General features: G+C 39.4%; 1 protein-coding gene across 1 annotated transcript in view; it reads right to left on the reverse strand.

The window, feature by feature from the left end:
* Window positions 1-19,971, reverse strand: part of LOC117987812 (uncharacterized) — a 21,456-nt gene continuing 1,485 nt past the window's right edge. The window contains exons 3-12 of the mRNA XM_034974876.2: window positions 19,785-19,933; window positions 19,126-19,274; window positions 18,157-18,322; window positions 17,388-17,651; window positions 16,330-17,306; window positions 16,010-16,143; window positions 7,181-7,197; window positions 4,687-4,810; window positions 4,174-4,307; window positions 1-3,684 (exon numbers count right to left, since the gene is read on the reverse strand). Coding sequence (XP_034830767.2) covers window positions 2,152-3,684; window positions 4,174-4,307; window positions 4,687-4,810; window positions 7,181-7,197; window positions 16,010-16,143; window positions 16,330-17,306; window positions 17,388-17,651; window positions 18,157-18,322; window positions 19,126-19,274; window positions 19,785-19,933 — 3,647 coding nt within the window. The 3' untranslated portion in view covers window positions 1-2,151. The remainder of the gene's footprint in view (window positions 3,685-4,173; window positions 4,308-4,686; window positions 4,811-7,180; window positions 7,198-16,009; window positions 16,144-16,329; window positions 17,307-17,387; window positions 17,652-18,156; window positions 18,323-19,125; window positions 19,275-19,784; window positions 19,934-19,971) is intronic.

Here is a 19,971-nt window from a genome sequence, read left to right on the forward strand (position 1 = left end):
TGTAATGTTAATTTGCTTATTTTAATTCTAACATTGATTGTCTTAAATAAAATAATCATACCTACGACAAATTGTATTTGCAATGCCCTGACAGAGCCTCGTGTAGGTATACGTAGCTTTAAGCATCCTCCATCCGATGTACATGAAAGCAAATGAATAAATGAAATGAAATGTACTGATACCGAATTAAACCTTAAAGTTCAACTTTGACGTTAGAATATTTCGATAATCAACGTTTGCGAGCTGAGCGTTCGAGAATCGAGATGAACAAACTCGTACTAAACGTACAGGGCCATCGGGGAAAGTGTAGCCACTAGCCTCTTATCTAATGCTATGACACTTCCGCACTTGCACGTCATAAGTTTACATTTATTTACATATAATTAGTAATTACATAATATTTTAATTTTACTTCAATTACAAACTAATTAAAAATTTCACTCTAATAAGATAGGTTCGAAGACGTAGGTTATTTAAATGAACGCCACTGGTGTTTATTTTTCAGGATTTCAAAAGTGTTATTAAATACAGCCATTTATAAGTATTATATTATATCGATGTATAATTATCAATAAATAAAAATGACGTGATCATAATTTTTGTCCTTATTGAAATTTTTGTATTATTTGATTTCAATGTGTCTGCCACGGCCATTATGACACTGATTGGTGATATGATAGGTGATGTAACATGTATATATAGTATCTACATTTTATATCTTACTACATTTACGTCGACGTAGGTAGAAGGCACCTACTAGATAGATAATACCCATCACAAAAATCTGTTTCCATGTTTTTTGCAAGATAGGCACGCCCTGACTTCAATCATGCCTAATCTAATGGACAGCAATAATGATAGACATATTGAGGTCAACATGTAAATATAGTAAGTACATTTTATATCTTACTACATTTACGTTGAAGTAGGTAGAAGGCACCTACTAGATAGATAATACCTATCACAAAAATCTGTTTTCATGTTTTTTGCAAGATAGGCACGCCCTGACTTCAATCATGCCTAATCTAATTTATAACAATAATGATAGACATATTGAGGTCAACATGTAAATATAGTAAGTACATTTTATAACTACATTTACGTTGAAGTAGGTAGAAGGCACCTACTAGATAGATAATACCTATCACAAAAATCTGTTTTCATGTTTTTTGCAAGATAGGCACGTCCTGACTTCAATCATGCCTAATCTAATTTATAGCAATAATGATAGACATAATAATATTGAGGTCTAAGAGAATGAAAAAAAAAATATTTTCACAATCTTTTCATAGCAATATTTAACAAATAATATTCACGCTTTTCTTAAAAATTAATAAACGTTATCTAACGCACTAGCTTATACTCGCGACTACGTCCGCGTGAACTACACAAATTGCAAAGCCCTATTTTACCCGCTTAGGGATTGGTCCATAGGGCGTGGATTTTAAGTTTTATCCTGTGGGAACTCTTTGATTTTCTTGGATATAAAGTGGTATTTATCCATTTTCGAGTTATGAAAAGGTGACAGGATAGACACAATTTCGCATTTATAATATTACTTTGGATTGGTACGGATTGTCTTTTAAATCAAGTAAGTACATTAGATTTTTTTAAACTTATATTATACAGGCTGTAACCAGAACGCTAGTAAAAACGAAGACAGGTGATAGTACTGATGATTACTGATATGATACTCCAAAAAGAAAACGCGAAAAATAAATAAATCCTATACTTCGTAAAATTCCACGATATTATAGCAAATAAAATATCTGACTGACGCTAGAGGTCAACGAACGATGAGTTGGTAATTAGTACGCCAGCGGAGTCAATGCCGCGTCGTAGGAGGGACATTGACCCCAGTTTTGCACGCTATACATTGCGGGTTTGAAAAATACTAAATCACTAAAACTATTAAATGAGGCAAATGGTTATTGGTATTGGATTGTGTTTAGATATTATAACAATACCGCTACGTTTTTGCTAGCGTTCTGATTACAACCTGTATATGTAATATTTTATATATTTAGATTATAAAGTATATTAATTATTTAATTACTAATCCTATATTTGTAACTTCACAATCAACTATACAATATAATAACTAGGTACAATCTTAAACTATTGCATTTGCACACCTACCTATTAGTGACGTCATACCAGGCTATCTTTAATAAAATCAGCTGCTTTTTCAGCAATCATAACTACAGGAGCGTTCGAGTTACCGCGAATAATCTTAGGCATTATGCTAGCATCAGCAACCCTCAAACCACTTACACCTTTCACCCTTAGCTTTGAATCCACGACCGTCCCCATCGCTGCCGTACCTACCGCGTGCCAAGCCGACATAACGGTCGCTTTGGCTATACATTTCTTTTTATTCGTATCACTTAATCCTTTACACTCCTCCAATTCAAAATCTAATACAAAAGCGCGTTTAGATTTAAAATAAGTTGTATTAGCTAATGAATGAGCCACTCGTATTGCGTCTGGATAGTTCACTAAATCACTAGCATCGCTAAAAGTCCCGGAATGTATTAATGGAGCGTCTAAAGGATCAGTCGATTTCAAGGTCACCTTACCCCTAGATTTAGGTTTTAATTTCACAACAGCCAATGACAAAATCTCGTAGTTTTTGTTCACTGTATCAATTTTCTCGCAAATGTCACTCTTAAATCCTAAAATATTTGAACAGGCTGCGAAAAAATTTGAATTCAACGGCATACAAGTGGGATAAATTGCAAAATCTGGGACGTTTGGGGTTAAACTGTTGAAAGAAATGTATGCCGCTAAATCTGAAGATTTAGTTAAAATTCCTGTTCTATCATAAAGATATTTAATTGTGTTGAAATGGCTGGTTCCCTCATCGACATAACATGTGCCATTTTCTGCAGCTAAATATGTAAGCACCATGACGTGGTCGTGTAAATTTTCACCTACCGGTAAATCTTTTACTAATTCTACTCCTACTTCTTTCAAATGCTTCTCTGGTCCAATGCCAGATAGAAGGAGTAATTTAGGTGTATTAAATGTCCCAGCGCTTACTATAACCTCTTTCTTTGCATAAAAATGAAACTCATCTTCATTTAGCAAAACTTGAACGCCATGTGCTACATTATCTTCTACCAATATTTTAGTAACAAGAGCATCTTTTAAAACAAATAGATTGTCTCTTTTTGATGCATTATTTAATAACGCTGTTAAAGAACTGTGTCTTTTGCCTTCTCTAAGCGTGTGAGAGAATCTCCCTGCGCCGATAACATCAGGATTCGTCATATCGGGGACAATATTGAAGCCCATTTCGTTAAAACCTTCAAGAAACCTATCAATTGTGAATGTTGATTCACTCTTGCCAGTAACCTCGATCTCTCCATCGAAGCCATGATACTTTGCTAGTTCCGGGAAACTGGTTATCCGTTCATCAGTAAAATGTTCAGTTTTCTTAAAATATTCAAGAACATTGGACCAGTTCCAGTCTTCGCCTGCTTTTGAAGCCCATTCGTCATAGTCTGCGGGGAAGCCCCGGGCATAAATCATGTCGTTGATGGAACCGCTTCCTCCTAACATCTTGCCGCGAGGTTGCCTTTGGCTGCCGTCTTGTAGCGCTTGGCTTGAATAGTAGTCATTGGTGGTGGTAAAATTCCAGTCGTAGGAGCTTCCTTTCAGCGCATCTTTGAATCCCGGAATCTGATAATGAAATAAAATTTCAGAACATAAATCCAATCTATGAACTGGAGAATACAAGAATTCCTATGTCTGATACTTATGTATCGATGTTTTTAGTTTGGAAGTCATCGTACGTTCAGTCACCACGCTTGCCACCCTTTCGCTTAAAATATAGTTGGTGAGTACTGTTTTTTTAGATTTCACAAAAGTACCTATGTTGTACTGAGTACATGGTAATAAGGAAACCCTGTTCAGACGCGCTCGGAGCACGCCGCCTTCTACCCGCGCCTCAGGAGCATGCTCGAAAATCAAACGTCGGTTGATTTTTGAGCACGCTCTAAATAAGCATGCTCATTACATTACACACGTGCTAATAATGAGCACTTGCTCAATAAAAGAATGCTTTCGTGCTAGTAATGAGCACGTCTATCCGTACCTTAAAGTGGGGATCGAGACCGCTCTGTCAAAAGCGAAACGATAGAGACAAAAACAATGACTCAATGGACTCACAATAGTCTCCAGCGGAGGATCACCACCAGCTTCCAGCAGCAGAACAGTGTGGTGAGGCAGCTCGGAGAGACGAGCGGCGAGCGTGGCGCCCGCTGTTCCTGCGCCGACCACTATGAAGTCGAATGCCGAACCACCTGGAATAAGGTTTATACCAACTGACTTCGTCTGAGGAAACACAGGAAATTATACTTACCTATATGACGAGACTAGTTTATCCCTGCGACTTCATCCGCGTGGACTACACAAATTTCACACCCCTATTTTACTCCCTTAGGGGTTGATTTTCAAAAGGCCTTCCTTAGCAGACGTCTGCTTCATAATAGCTATCTACATGCCAAATTTCAGCCCGATCCGTCCAGTAGTTTGAGCTGTGCGTTGATAGATCAGTCAGTCAGTCAGTCAGTCAGATAGATGAAGGTCACCCTCCAATAGTGGAGAGGCACGAGAAGAAGAAGATCCTTGACTAGTCTAGCCTTGATCGTTGGGGCGAAGACCATTTAACAGAAAACTAACTCTGAACAACTGCATGCGGGGGCCAGGGCTCTTGCAGCAGACACTGTGACGCAGCAAAGAACTGCAACGCGGCAGCAATGCTGCTCCCGGCAGCACCGCCTCCGTATGTCGGGTCCAACATGACCTGGTGATGGAATAACATATCTTTAGCCTTGCCATTCATGGTACTGATTCTGAGCACAACCTAATTTTAGAGTACTTATTGGCATACTCTTCTTACTAATGTAATATGAAAAGGACAGACGCAGTTTGACAGTTTTAAATTTAATTATTAGATGGTAAAACCCGTGATTTTAGCGCACAGTCGCGAGCCTACTGTTTAAATTTGTAGCGTGCACTAAAATTTAGTCTTTAAATGTAAAGTTCATGTTCTGTTCCTTTTTAGCATTGTTAAAAAGAAAAGGATGCACATACTCTAAATTTAGTTTAGAGCAAGACAACGGAATCGGTGCCATTTGAATAATATCCATACTTATTAATTTTCAGGGTTCCGTACTCGAAGGGTGCCAACGGGACCCTATTACTAAGACTCCGCTGTCTGTTCGTCCATCCGTCAGCTATATCCCGTGAACCGTAATAGGTAGAATGTTGAAATTTTTGACTGACTATTGTGATACCTATTTATAGTGCCGCTATAACGAAAATGAAAATTGTGTTTAAAGAGAATTTTATTCTCAAAAGAAATGAGATTTATATAATTTTCACTTAATGAGAAATTATAGTAACTAGCATTATGCTCGCTACTTCGTCTGCGTGGACTACACAAGTTTCAAACCCCTATTTCACTCACTTAGGGGTTGAATTTTCAAAAATCCTTTCTTAGCGGATGCCTACGTCATAATAGCTATCTGCATGCCAAATTTCAGCCCGATCCGTCTAGTAGTTTGAGCTGTGCTTTGATAGACGAGTCAGTCAGTCACCTTCTCCTTTTATATATTTAGACAAACAACTTGTAAGCTAATTGTATCTTTCGGCACAGCGCGGTGTGTACTCTGTGGCGGCGGTCAGCAACAACACGATCGTACAATAGCGGGTAGTCTAATCTAAATATATAAAAGGAAAAGGTGACTGACTGACTGACTGACTGACTGACTGACTGACTGACTGATCTATCAACGCACAGCTCAAACTACTGAACGGATTGAGCTGAAATTTGGAATGCAGATAGCTATTATGACGTAGGCGTCCGCTAAGAAAGGATTTTTGAAAAATCAAATCCTAAGGGGGTGAAATAGGGGTTTGAAATTTATGTAGTCCACGCGGACGAAGTCGCAAGCATAAGCTAGTATCCAATAATACACCTGCAATGCTCATACACTTTGCCGGCAGGGCCGGACTCAGATATTTATAATAACAAAATCTTTCAGTTTCTTTTTGAAAATGTTCATCTAACTAATATTTTTTATTTCAGTAGGTAATTTACTAAACATTTGTACTCCTTCAAAAGCTATGTTCTTTTTACCGTAGTGTGTGAACCTTTTAGAGATATGTTATCAGCGTTACGTAAAAACATCTCGAACCAGAACTGCTTTTGCTCGGAATCAATATTCCATACAATCAAGTTATCTATATAACGTGATTAACAGGAAGCTTAAAACATATCCACTAAAATTCAATGCTTGCAAAGAAATTTTAAAAAGGTATCTGTTATCACTAAACTATGATGAAGTGGAATCGCTTTTGTTACGTACCATATAACAACTATTGTAGTACTTACTAGGTTTATTTGACTATTTTGTTTAATACTCACATAATATAAGCATAGACCACGCGCGCACACACACACACACACACTACACACACACACGCACACACACACAAATACACACATACATATATCTATCCATACACTTACTAACTCACACACGTTTGCTTGATATCGCTGATGAAAATATTGTTAAGGAAGAGCGGTGTCTTCTGACACAGGAGTAGTTCGCCTACTCCTAAAAGAAGGCTCCAACCTCCTACAGCTACTGTAAACTCAAGTTATTTGAAATAAATTATTTGAATTATTAAATTATTTGAATTACGTAAAGGTCGTAAAAATTAAAAAGTGTCATTTCTTGACCTAAGGACTTTTTTAATGAAAATGCATTGCATGAATCATAACCATAAAACATGTTTATAAAATAAAGGCTGAGGCTGCCGCCGCCTTCATAATATGATGATGATTATGACGATTAACTTATAAGTCAGGATTACAACCTTTTAGATTTAACTGAGCCTTCGTGGGCGCACTAACGATACTCTCGCATTACGAGATACAACACAAACTACTCTCAACAATCACTATAGTAACCCACATTAATTATGAGTCATGACACCAACGTCTCCAATGAGACTGGACAACCCTAACTAACCCTACCTAGGTCGCCTCCAAACCACCCCTTATAGCGACTCCCGGACCGACCATCTAACCTAGCACACCTCACCTAGTACTATAACCTCAAACAACAGAAACCACACAAGTAACAACAACAATTCTAAAACCTACAGTATGACACCCCGTGTCTATTGAGAATAATGACTCGTTTCACACAGCGCTTCTGATTTTATAATCTCACGACAACAATGGGTAGGATGATGTAATCGGTCCATGAGCAAAGTGTTTACAATAATTATAATACGGCCCTGCCGTATAAAAAAATTAAACTTAAACGCGGAATATAAAATTAAACGGCGTATAAAATATATCAGAGTGGTTGCTTCAATGTTTACATAATTATACGTTATGTTTGAACGAGTCAGTGAAGTGAATTACCAAATTAAGTACCTAAGTATGAGTAAACTTTAACAAAAACAAATAATTATCTACTTAATAGGCAATTGTAGTGTCTTCTAAATGTTTTCGGTACTATTTTTGAAACATTAAAATTCCTAGTGCGTTACATAACACCATAAATTAAACATTAATTAGTAACAAACTTCATAATTCTTTTTTTTTTAAAGAATATTAGCCATGTTAAATGACTAATATTCCCCTTTCCTCTCCAATTAAGCGTCAAGCTTGTGCTAGGAGTAGGTACGACAATAGTGCAACGGGCGGGGTTTGAACCGTCGACCTTTCGGTTTTCATCAGTCCACTCCTATACCGGTTGAGCTATTGAGGCTCTTAATTATAATTATGTACTTTGTTTTTCGTGTGAATAACTATTTATTAGAATTCCATAATATCTGCAATGCATATTTCTCACATACAATCCAAAAAAATCGGTCAAGTGCGAGTCGGGCTCGCACACGGACAGTTCCGTATCATTACGGTTTACGAGATACAGCCCGCTGACAGACAAATGGACGGACGGATGGATGGATAGCGGAGGCTAATAGGGTCCCGTTGGCACCCTAAAAAGATATACAACAATGGGCCGTGCAGGCAGAGGAGCGTGCGGCTCGCAGTCTCAACCGCGACGCGTAGCCGGACCCGGATGGGTTCGAAACTAGTCGAGCATACGTCGACTAAATACGTGAGTATAGCCGGAATAACCTATAAGTAAGTACTTACTTATAATGGAAACCACTCGCGATAGATTAAACGCTAAAATAACTCTGACGATACTCTGTTAAAACACACTGTATTTATATGCGCACTTCCTTTAAAACTACACCGAAATCTTCAAAAACAATTCACTTGAGATTTCTTATCATTTATCAGTACCCTTAAGTTATTATAAATGCGAAAGTGTATTTGTTTGTTGGTTTTTCCTTCAATCACGTCGCAACGGTGCAACGGATTGACGTGATTTTTTGCGTGGGCATAAATAAAGACCTGGAGAGTGACATAGGCTACTTTTTATTCCGGAAAATCTAAGAGTTCCCACGGGATTTTTAAAAACCTAAATCCACGCGGACGAAGTCGCGGACATCAGCTAGTCACATAAAAATATCGATATTTAAACAGAAATATAATTTTTTTATCCTTTGATATTCGTGCAATCGCATATTATATTTTGGCATAATAATATTATTATCTAAGTAATCACTGTCCAAGGTTAAATTAGACTACCTCCTTATAATAATAGATCGGGGGAAATTTACAGTTCCACTAGTCTCTACACAAGTACTACCTACGCTTACTCATCATAATAATTCATAGATAATAATTTTAGTATTTTCCATACAGCGGTCAATGAACTCGTGATAATAATGGCTAATGATACTTATCTTATGCACAATGCAATGATAATAGATTTGCAAGGAAGATAGAGATGTTAATATGTATGAAGTGTATTTGCCAGAAACTAAGACAACTCCTGCTATGTTTGCTGGGCCAACGGAACTGAGGAGGCAATTGTACAAGTCTAATCTTAAGGAAATAGAAAGCAAAAAGGATGCAAATGAAGAAAATAAACAAGCACAAATGAAGACTACTTAAACATATTGTTTATATTAAGAATATTTTCATTAATTTAAATTTAATATGTTACTAGAGCGAGCAATGCCTTGAAAATTGCCTCAACCAATACGGTTTCGTAACTCAAAAGGAAAAATGAATCCTTATAGGACCTCTTCGTTGTCTGTCCGACAAGAAACCTATAGGGTACCTGCCGTAGACCCATTTATAGACTTAGTCCTAGGGTATGAAATGAAGGGAAATCTCAGGCATGCAGGTTTCCTCACAATGTTTTCTTTCAAGTCATATTAATTGCTTAAGCGCACATTTACCGAACTAGGTATGAAAGGTTAGAGGTGCGTGCTGTGCATGCCCGGAATCGATCCCCGGATACCTGTAGGATGGGAATAGGATAACGACGTTTTAGCCATTAGCCTTGGCACCGATTCTAAGCACAACCTAATTTTAGAGTATTCGCACCCTCTTACTATTGTAATATGAAAAGGACAGAAGCAGTTTGACATTTCTAAATTTAATTTTTAGATGGTACCTAAACCTCGTGATTTTAGCACGCAGTCACGAACCTACTGTTTAAATTTGTATTGTGCACTAAAATTTAGAATCTTTAAATGTGAAAGTCCTGTTCCGTTCCTTTTTTAGCATTGTTAAAAAGAAAAGGATGCAGATACTCTAAATTTAGTTTAAAGTAAGACAAAGGAATCGGTGCCAATCACCCTTTTTTCTTATTAAAACCTTATTAAAATCTATAAAACTTAAATTATTATAGTAATGTTTAGTTATAAGTTATAACAGGCAAATTATTTTGACGATTCAAAAGCACTTGTAAGTTTATTTGAATACAAATAACAAATCTATGCAAATACCTATACAGGATGTAACCAGAACGCTAGCAAAAACTTAGCGTTATTTTTTTACTAACTAAACACAATCCAATACCAATAGCCATTTGCCTCATTTTGTAGTTTGAGTGATTTAGTATTTTTCAAACCCGCAATGTATAGCGTGCAAAACTTGAGTCAATGCCACGTCTACGACGCGGGGCATTGACTCCGAGTGACTTACTTACGTAACGTTCGTTGAACTGTGGCGTCAGTCAGATGTTTTATTTGCAATGTATCGTATACTTTTACAAAATTATAGGATTTTTTATTATTTGTTTCGCGTCGTTTTTTTTTTGTAGTATCATAATATTATCAGTAATCATCAGTACTGTCAGCTGTCTTCGTTTTTGCCAGCGTTTTGGTTATACCCTGTATATATTCTATTCTATGTTCTTTTCTAATAAAACTTCATCTAGATCAACCCATTACCGGCCCACTACTGACCACGGGTCTCCTCTCAGAGTCAGAAGGGTTTAGGCCATGTGGCAGACCACGCTGGCCCAATGCGGATTGGCATACTTCACACACCTTCGAGAACATGGAGAGCTCTCACTCATGCAAGTTTCCTCACAATGTTTTCCTTCACCGCTAAAGCAAGTGATATTTAATTGTTTTAAAACGCACATAATTCCGAAGAGTTAGTGATGCGTGCCCAGGATCGAACCCCCTATCTCCCGAAAAGAAGGCGGACGTTTTAACCACTAGGCTATCACCGCTTATACTAACTAGCTTATGCTCGCAACTTCGTCGGCGTTGATTACACAAATTTCAAACGACTATTTTACCCCCTTAGGGGTTGAATTTTCTAAAATCCTTTCTTATCGGATGTTTTAGTCATAATAACTATCTGCATGCCGTATTTCAGCCCGATCCGTCCAGTAGTTTGAGCTGTGCGTTGATAGATCAGTCAGTCAGTTAGTCAGTCAGTCACCTTTTCCTTTTAGATATATAATGAAACTTACCTTAATCAAAATGTCTTCTCAAGTTTTCCTAAGCCTTATTATTTCGTATTGGACTAAGACAGCTGAACCTTTTTTTTATTCAAGTATATGAATAACCAAGGAGGCTACTTCTTTAACCAACTTTCAAAAAAGGAGTTGTGTTTTTCTACCTACATACACCGAAATCTTATGATTATGATTTATGAACCGAATTGCGTATTTTTTTAAAAACCACCAAAGAAACTGCGAAATTGTCTCATAAAAAAGTTTGGATTCAATCCAATCCTGATGCTGTTCGGGACCTTACCACCAAAACTGATGGGATTTAGAAACTGTTGGTTTTAAATTGTTCCGACTAGCACTTGAACGGATTTTTAGGGTTCCGTACCTCAAAAGGAAAAACGGAACCCTTATAGGATCACTTTGTTGCCTGTCTGTCAAGAAACCTACAGGGTACTTCCCGTTGACCTAGAATCATGAAATTTGGCAGGTAGGTAGATCTTATAGTGACATTTGGGGAAAAATCTGAAAACCGTGAATTTGTGGTTACATCACACAAAAAAAATTCAATTGTGGTCATGAACTAAAATTAGTATTTTCAATTTTCTAAGTAAGATAACTATATCAAGTGGGGTATCATATGAAAGGTCTTCACCTGTGCATTCTAAAGCAGATTTTTATTTATTTTTATGTATCATAGTTTTTGAATTATCCTGCAAAATGTCGAAAAAATACGACTGTAGTACGGAACCCTCATTGCGCGAGCCTGACTCGCACTTGGCCGGTTTTTTAAACTTATTAACGCTTGGCTAGGGATATCTTCTCATGTGGCTGCAGTCAAACCTGCTAGCAAATGATGATGCAGCATAAGATAAGGTACGAACGTCGTACAGGTGCGGTTCAGACCTTGAACATGTCTTACGGTACGATAGTACTACAAGTTTATCTCATTTCAGTCAATGATAAAAGAGATACTTCGTTACATAAGAATCAAGGTGATTGACTACGATAAGGCTTTTTTATCAGAGGTTAAATCATTACAAACGCTGAAGGACAAACTTCTGATAAAAATACTACCTGAAAAAACTCGACAGATCGAGATGGTAATCGGGGTATACCGTATAAGGCGGAAGGACGCCCCGCACACCCGCACGTCACCCGCGCTCGCCCGCACCGGCTGAGCGCGCTTCCCGGTTGCCATCTCGACCTGTCGCGTACTATACCTACGTCATAGCTATTCTAATGGCTCCCGTACACAATGACCCAATCCGCTCAGCCCTTGCACTCGAACGGGCCACTACAAAGCCACTCGGCGTATTTACCACTAGCTTATAGCATTGCTATCTGACAAAATTAAACTCTAGATATAGTATAGGTACAATCAATCGCCGGTATGGCATCTGCGGTGGCTTCCACAGTGTCTCAGCATAATCTATATACTTATAATATAACTGTAGATTAGAAAGAAAGAAAGAAAGACGTTTATTTATGCAATTGTGCCACACATTACAACTTAAAGCTAAGAGCTGGTTGTTCCGGCGCTTCTTCTACCTGAGAACAAGCAAAAGAAGCGCCGGAACAAACTGTCATATTGTGTGGCACAACCCGAAAAAAGGGTCTCAGCTCAGCATTATGCTGTATGCCTTGTTGCACAAGAACATACAGCGCTGATTTTCAGCTGGTATTAGATTTCAGGAAACAAATTGTTACCTAAATTTCTCAGTGCATTTCAATTCGTGTTTCATTATCATTCAAAACATTTCTCGATGAAGGGATGTACCGTATACACCTAATATTGTAATAGAACACAATCATAGGTACACGATGACATTTTAGTGGTTGTCTTCCCGCGGTAGAACGATTTGTCCTCAGTAGTACGTACTATCGAAATTTTGAGTTAAACTTAAAAAATAAAAATGTCTTTGTTTTGAATAATTTAAAAAAATCGACAACTCGAAAGTGTGAGAAACAATAGTAACTCCCTAGACGTAACACGAATAGTAGGTAGGTACATCCACTCGAACCGCGCTGTCAATAAAGTGAAAAAGTTTAGAGCAAAATAATCTCTCGCGCGTAGTGATACGGCATAAACTAGCCTGCAAGCACGCGGTATCACTATTGGTTCGAGGTTTCTTTCGATTTTGTTTTTTTCGATTGTAAATTTGACATTTTTGACTCTAATATTTTTTTATATTTACAAATCGATTGTAATACCACGACAAAATTATTTCGCTTCGGGAAAACAACCATTAAAATTTCAGCGTGTATATGAATCAAATAGGTAAAACTAGCCGGGCGACGCCGGGGCAGATCAACTGGTGTTTAATATGTTGTGGCGGTTGCCACAATAGAAACTAGATGGCGCTGTTCAATCGATGACATAGTCCCGAACAAATGTACCGCCGATAGTAATCGCACTAACGGAGTTTTCTGCAATCTGGACTATATATAGAAGTTTCAAGACATAACCGTCGGCCCAGCTGGCGCTACCGAGCACAACCAACCGCTCGGTGGGAGATCTCCCCTTTGGTACGGTCGAGCCTGCACACCGCTCCCGTACAATGTCAATAGATTTTGTGAATAAAAGTTAAAAAGATAAAAGTTAAAAAAAGATACCTAGATTATACCACTATCGGAATCCGGCAGATAAGCTACAAAAACTGATTATGCTAAGTATGTTATTGCGGATCTCGGATGTATATGAATTTTTAAGTAATACTGGCACATATTAATACCTATCTAATATACCTATAGTACGCGACAGGTCGAGATGGCAAACGCCCCGCACACCCGCACAACCCCTGCGCTAACCCGATGCGAGATAACGGGGATGACGTTCGCATGTGCGAAGCGTCCCCTCGCCTCATACCCCAATTGCCATCACAACCTGTCGCGGACTATACCTACCTAATATCATCATCATCATGATCAACCCATTACCGGCTCATTACAGAACACGGGTCTCCCTCTCTGAGAGGGGTTTTGGCTATAATCTACCACGCTGGCCATGTGCGGATTGGTAGACTTCACACACCTTTGAGAACATTATGGAGAACTCTCAGGCATGCAGGTTTCCTCACGATGTTTTCCTTCACCGTTAAAGCAAGTGATATTTAATTATTTAATTAATTAAAGCCCACATAGCTCCGAAAAGTTAGAGGTGCGTGCCCGGGATCGAACCCCCGACCACCGATTAGAAGGCGGACGTCCTAACCACTAGGCTATCACAGCATCTACCTAATATATATACCTAGTAGTAAAAGCTAGAGAAATTGGGTCTCATAGGAATTTGTCCATTGTCCTATAGAAATTAGAAATCCTATTTCTCCCTTAGGATTTAGGAGTTCCTAGCGGTCGTGAACAATGAAATATGAATATGTAATGCATCAATAGTCATCATCATCATCATGATCAACCCATCGCCGGCCCACTACTGAGGACGGGTCACCTCTCAGAGTGAGAAGGGTTTAACTCTAGGCCATAGTATGGCACGCTGGCCCAGTGCGGATTGGCAGACTTCACACACATATGATAACATAGTGGAGAACTCTCAGACGTGCAGGTTTCTTCACGATGTTATCATTTAATTGCTTAATACGCAGAAACTCCGAAAAGTTAGATGTACGTGCCCGGGATCGAATCCACGACCTCCCGAAAAGAAGGCCGACGCGCGACGTCCTAACCACTATGCTAGCTCCGCTATTCTATAGACATTGACGACCTCCCTGGCGCAGTGGTGAGCGCTGTGATCTTAATACTGGAGGTCCCGGATTCGATTCCTGGCAGGGGTTTGGAATTTTATAATTTCTAAATTTCTGGTCTGGTCTGGTGGGAGGCTTCGGCCGTGGCTAGTTACCACCCTACCGGCAAAGCCACCGCCAAGCGATTTAACGTTCCGGTACGATGCCGTGTAGAAACCAAAGGGGTATGGGTTTAATAAAAACTGCCATACCCCTTCCAGGTTAGCCCGCTATCATCTTAGACTGCATCATCACTTACCACCAGGTGAGATTGCAGTCAAGGGCTAACTTGTAGCGGAATAAAATAAAATAAAATCGCCATATTATAATGTACTTATTATTATAATAGATTAGCTGATCTGCAATGAATGAATCAGCGGATTATAGCAAATTAAGTTTTTGGTTCATTGCATATCATGGACTTCCGCAAAGTAACGCCCGCTTCTATACAACGACTAGCTGATTCCCGCGACTTCATCCGCGTGAATTATCGTGCAAAATGTCGAAAAAATACGACTGTAGTACGGAACCCTCATTGCGCGAGCCTGACTCGCATTTGGCTGGTTTTTTGTTTTGATGTCGGTTAATTAAAAATTAAAATTGATAGATTTATTTAGATTACAAAGGTTTTATTAAATTTTATTACATATTTTATATAAATTCATATTTTACATTATAATATAGTTTCTATTTTACATAATACTATTAGCTTATTTACATTATTATATATTCAGGACTTTTGAGGTCAAACCCATCAGATTCCCTCTAACCTGAAATAGAAAACATGAAAATACATATACAGTACGCGGCCGAAAGTAATGTACATCGGCCTGCACGAAAGAAGAGTGTTGAATAAAAGAGGTGACAATAAACCACCTTGTATCACCCCTTATCAAAAATTCTTACTTTCATTTCTTAATTTTTTATTATTATCTAAAACTAGCTTATGCTCGCGACTTCGTCCGCGTGGACTATACAAATTTCAAAACCCTATTTCACCCCCTTAGAGGTTTAATTTTGAAAAATCCTTTCTTAGAGGATGCCTACGTCATACTAGCTATCCGCATGCCAAATTTCAGCCCGATCCGTCTAGTAGTTTGAGCTGTGCGTTGATAGATCAGTCATTCAGTCAGTCACCTTTTGCTTTTATATATTTAGATTTCAATTATTTATAGCTAGTTCTGACATACAATTTAAATTGCAATAACGTAGCTATATAGTTTTAAATGTTGTACTCTATCAAAAGCTCTTGCGGAATCTATGAAGCTCCATAATAAATGCAACAATTATAGGTTTTTATCACCGCAGCCTAATATACAGATTTGCAAATTACATAATACTCATCTCAATAATATTTTGGAAATCTTATACGCAAATTCCCCAACGATATACAAATATAACAGGTACCTCATAAATTATGATTGGTTTCTGTTCGTCTGTTTGCACAAAAACCGACATATCCTAAAAGTATCGGCCCCACGGGTCGCCCGGTTCGAACGTTGACTGTCGTCACCCGGGAACCAGGCAGGTCTATTTGATAATATCTGAAAAATCATACAAAACATAGTTTTATGCCTTATTTCCAAAACCACAAGTAAGATATAAATTTAAAAAAACATCATTTAAACAGTTGCAAGAATATTCAAGACATTTAAGTTTAACTATTTCTTGTTCTATTTTGATAAATAAAAGAACTCTTTTTTTAATGAAATAAGTGATTACTAACTAACCTAACGTTCCATCCATATGCGTTTGCTACTGACACATAGAAATCTGGCTCATTTAGCACCATGTATTTCTGCAGATCCCTAAATTCTGGATCATTTGGATTGCTCAAGGGGTATAACTTCATAATTACAGCTGCCGAGGCCTCCTCCCTTCCGTGCGGTATATCCCGACCTACAAGTACTACTTCCTTGTAATTTTCTCTATTATCTTGTATGCGAAGCTTAACGTTCAAGAACTGATGCTCATGACCCTCCATTGTCTTCGTAACCACACACGCGATCAGACTGTCTTCACAGAAAAAATCACAGTGAAATAGTCTAGATAGGCGATGTTCCGTGCACACTTCGTCAGAAGGGTTGATCTTAAGACAGGACCCCCCTAGGAAACTATCCTCAAAGAACGGCTCCAAACATTCCAGTTCTCTAGATACATAAGCCAAAACGTATCGGGTTCGCTCCGTTTTTTCTCCCAATTTAAGTTGAACCGACATTTGTACCATTGAACGCTCGGATATTTCCTGTGATTCAATTTCATTAGTCTCTGGAATCTCATTTTCTATTGTTTCTGATTCACGTCTGTCTTCTTCATCCATCGATCTTTTTCTTTTCCGGTCGTTTGTCTGCTGGGTTTTTGTTTTTACTCTGAAGAAGTTGCGAATTACGTCTATAATCTTCGTCTTCTTTGCAGAAGTTTTACTTTCGTCGCTTGTGATTTCAACAGCCTCTTCCTGTGTTACGATAATTAAGCCACCTTTTTTTACTGTTATTGCGACATCAGTGGGCGTTTCCTTGAGTTCGACTTTGCTCTCTCCAAGCGCACGTCGGCATTTAAGTATGCCGGCTTTATTCTTTAATATCCCAAGGCGCGATAGACTCATGATATTTTCTTGTGTCGACAATAGGTAGCCGTGCGGTCCGAGAGCCGAGTTTGGTTGGTACTGCATATGGCGCAAATTGTACCACGGTACGGGACATATGACCTGCAAAATTGTTCAAATTAACAACATTCCTTTATCTTAATCAAACGTAACTACAGCGAACTGTTCTTGCAGATCGCTTACCTCTCCATACAATCGCCTCTTTTTCCCCTGTCCTCTACAAAATGAAGTTTGAAAAGGCAGTTCCGTGGGGAGTTTCGTGAGAAGGTAGGGCCATATGCTGCACCAAAAAGCTCGGTCTCTGAGCAGAAACTTTTCGTATTTATCTAAATGCTTGGAATTGACGACCGAGTTGATATTCTCGGGCTCTTCGCTCATGGCTTCGTGGGTCCAGGCCTGTGCGAAGATGGCCAGCGAACATCCGTAGTTGTAGGCCATTTTTATTGCCTGAAATAAATAAGGGAGTAAGAAAAGTACGACAAAACGACTGTGGGACATCTATTATTAGCTTATTTTATGCATGATAATTAAAAGGCTTGTCTTTAAGTACCTAGACGCGTATTATAGTAGAAAGCAAGGCTAGGCAAGCACGCTCCAACTTAAATCTCATCGTTACTTTGCAGTAAAATTGCCGACAAGCGCAAGCCTATCATGCCAAAAAAACGTGAGGTGTTTTGGGACATCCTATAGAAGCGAAGCTGTTCTCTGTCTGGCTCTCTCAAAGGGCAACAATATGAGCTCGCAGCCATAGAGAGGCCGCATTCATTCGTTCGTTAATTCCATCACTTTTGCTCTGTAGATTCACTTGCACCCTGAGCTACCAGTCAACAATCGATACTCAAGGACCTGTACAGTCCCAAAAGAAGAAAAAGATTTAGATCCCTCATTCCGTTCCCATCCAGAACTCTGTTGAGAAAATTGTTTCGCTTCAGCTTAATATTCAAGTCCGTACTTGTTGCGTGTTAAACTGCCCCCCACCGTAGAAGTTCCGCCCCCACACGTCGATGCCGATGTACAGGTCTGCGAGCCGGTCTCCCGCGTGCGCCACGCTGGTCTCTATGTCCTTCTCCGACCAGGAATAGTTCGTAAAGAAGCCGTCCACCACGTCGAAGAAAGCTCTGTACAAAAAACTTAAAGTTGCCTGTCTATCAGTATTTTACAGGATATATTTCGGAGAGTGTGCCGAAGAACTTTTCGAACTGGTTCCTCGTTCACCTTTCTACTATCGTACAGCAAGGCATCGCCAAGGTCTGCACCCGTACGTAGTCGAAATTCCACGGACATGTACAAAGTGATTTGCCTCCTCATTTCTAATTCGAACCGCTAAGATTTGGAACACCCTTTCAGCATCAGTTTTCCCCTCCAATTATAATATGGGTGCCTTCAAGACAAGAGTGAATAGGCATCTTCTAGGCAAGCGCGCTCCATCTTAGGCTGCATCATCACTCAGGTCTGATGGCAACCAAGTGCTAGTCTATAAATTTGATTCCGATTGAGAAAATAATTGAAGAGCTGGCAAACGAGACGACAATCTACAGATAAATGTTATAGGAGGAGCAAAAAAATTAGGGGAGTGGTAGAGTCGTGACATGTTATCATAAAGTGGCACATGCTGTCCTACAGGAAATAAATTAATGAAAGCTGTTTATAAAACTTTACTGTTATCGTACGTTTTGATCGAAATCACGAACTTTGGACTCAATTTCAGCACAGTTTTGCTTGGAAATGAGTTCAGATTTGTATTCAGTGAGCCATAAAGGTCCGGATTAAAAAACAAAACTTAGCTCAGCTGAGAACGAATAGGTATGATATAACTACCTACTAGTGTTGTTCAGGAACGCTTCTTTGCATTTGACATATCAGCTCCAAGTTCTGACGATTAGCATGAAGCAAATCAGCCTAGAGCTGATTAAAAACTAACTTGTTCTTCTCGTTGAGTCCGTTCTGCCAGTTAAGGTGACCTTCCACGGTGACGCTGTCGTACCAGATGAGCACGGGGTCTTGCAGCTCCTGGTGCAGCGTGTCGTGCAGCGTGCGGACGAACTGCAGCAACTCCTGGGGTTTGGCTATCTGAGAGGGTTCATGTTTTTAATACGTTCGTCTTCGATACAATACAATGCATTAACCACTACGCACTCTGACTCTGCTAGTGATCTCCTCATTTTTGATTTAACCATGCCCATTTGCTTAATGCTCATAGTTGGCGACCATGTCTCGAATCCATATGTCATCAAGAATGAGGAGATCGGTAGGAGAACTATAGCAACTGACATAGGTGAAAGGATTGCGAAGCTGAAGTGGCAATGTGCAGGGTACAAAGTTCGAAAAATCGATAGTCGTTGGGGTTTCAAGCTGCTGGGATGGCGACCTAGCACTGGAACGCGCAGCGTTGGAAGACCCCCCTCCTTCCTTCCTCCCTCCTCTCCCCTATCTGATTAGTTGACATCAAACGAGACGCAGAGAGCCGCTGGATGGCGGCGGTGCAAGACCGTGGCGTGAGAAAGTCAAGGGACCTATGTTCAGCAGTGGGCGTCTATCGGTTGATGATGATGTCTATTCAGACATCAGAAGTGGGATAACCTTGTTCTCCACGTTAAGCAGCCAGCCATCCAGCTTCAGTGTGCAGGCGATGGCCACCAGAGCACTCGCGAAGTTCGCGCTCTCCGTCTCCGACGATAGGATCTTGTCCCACAGGGCGACGCCTTCCGCCCACTCCGTTATCACAGTGCCTGGTAACAAACACAAGGTCTGGCCATTAATAAATGTC

The sequence above is a fragment of the Maniola hyperantus genome, chromosome 13 (assembly GCF_902806685.2).
Source record: "Maniola hyperantus chromosome 13, iAphHyp1.2, whole genome shotgun sequence".
In the NCBI taxonomy this organism is placed as follows: Eukaryota; Metazoa; Arthropoda; class Insecta; order Lepidoptera; family Nymphalidae; genus Maniola; species Maniola hyperantus.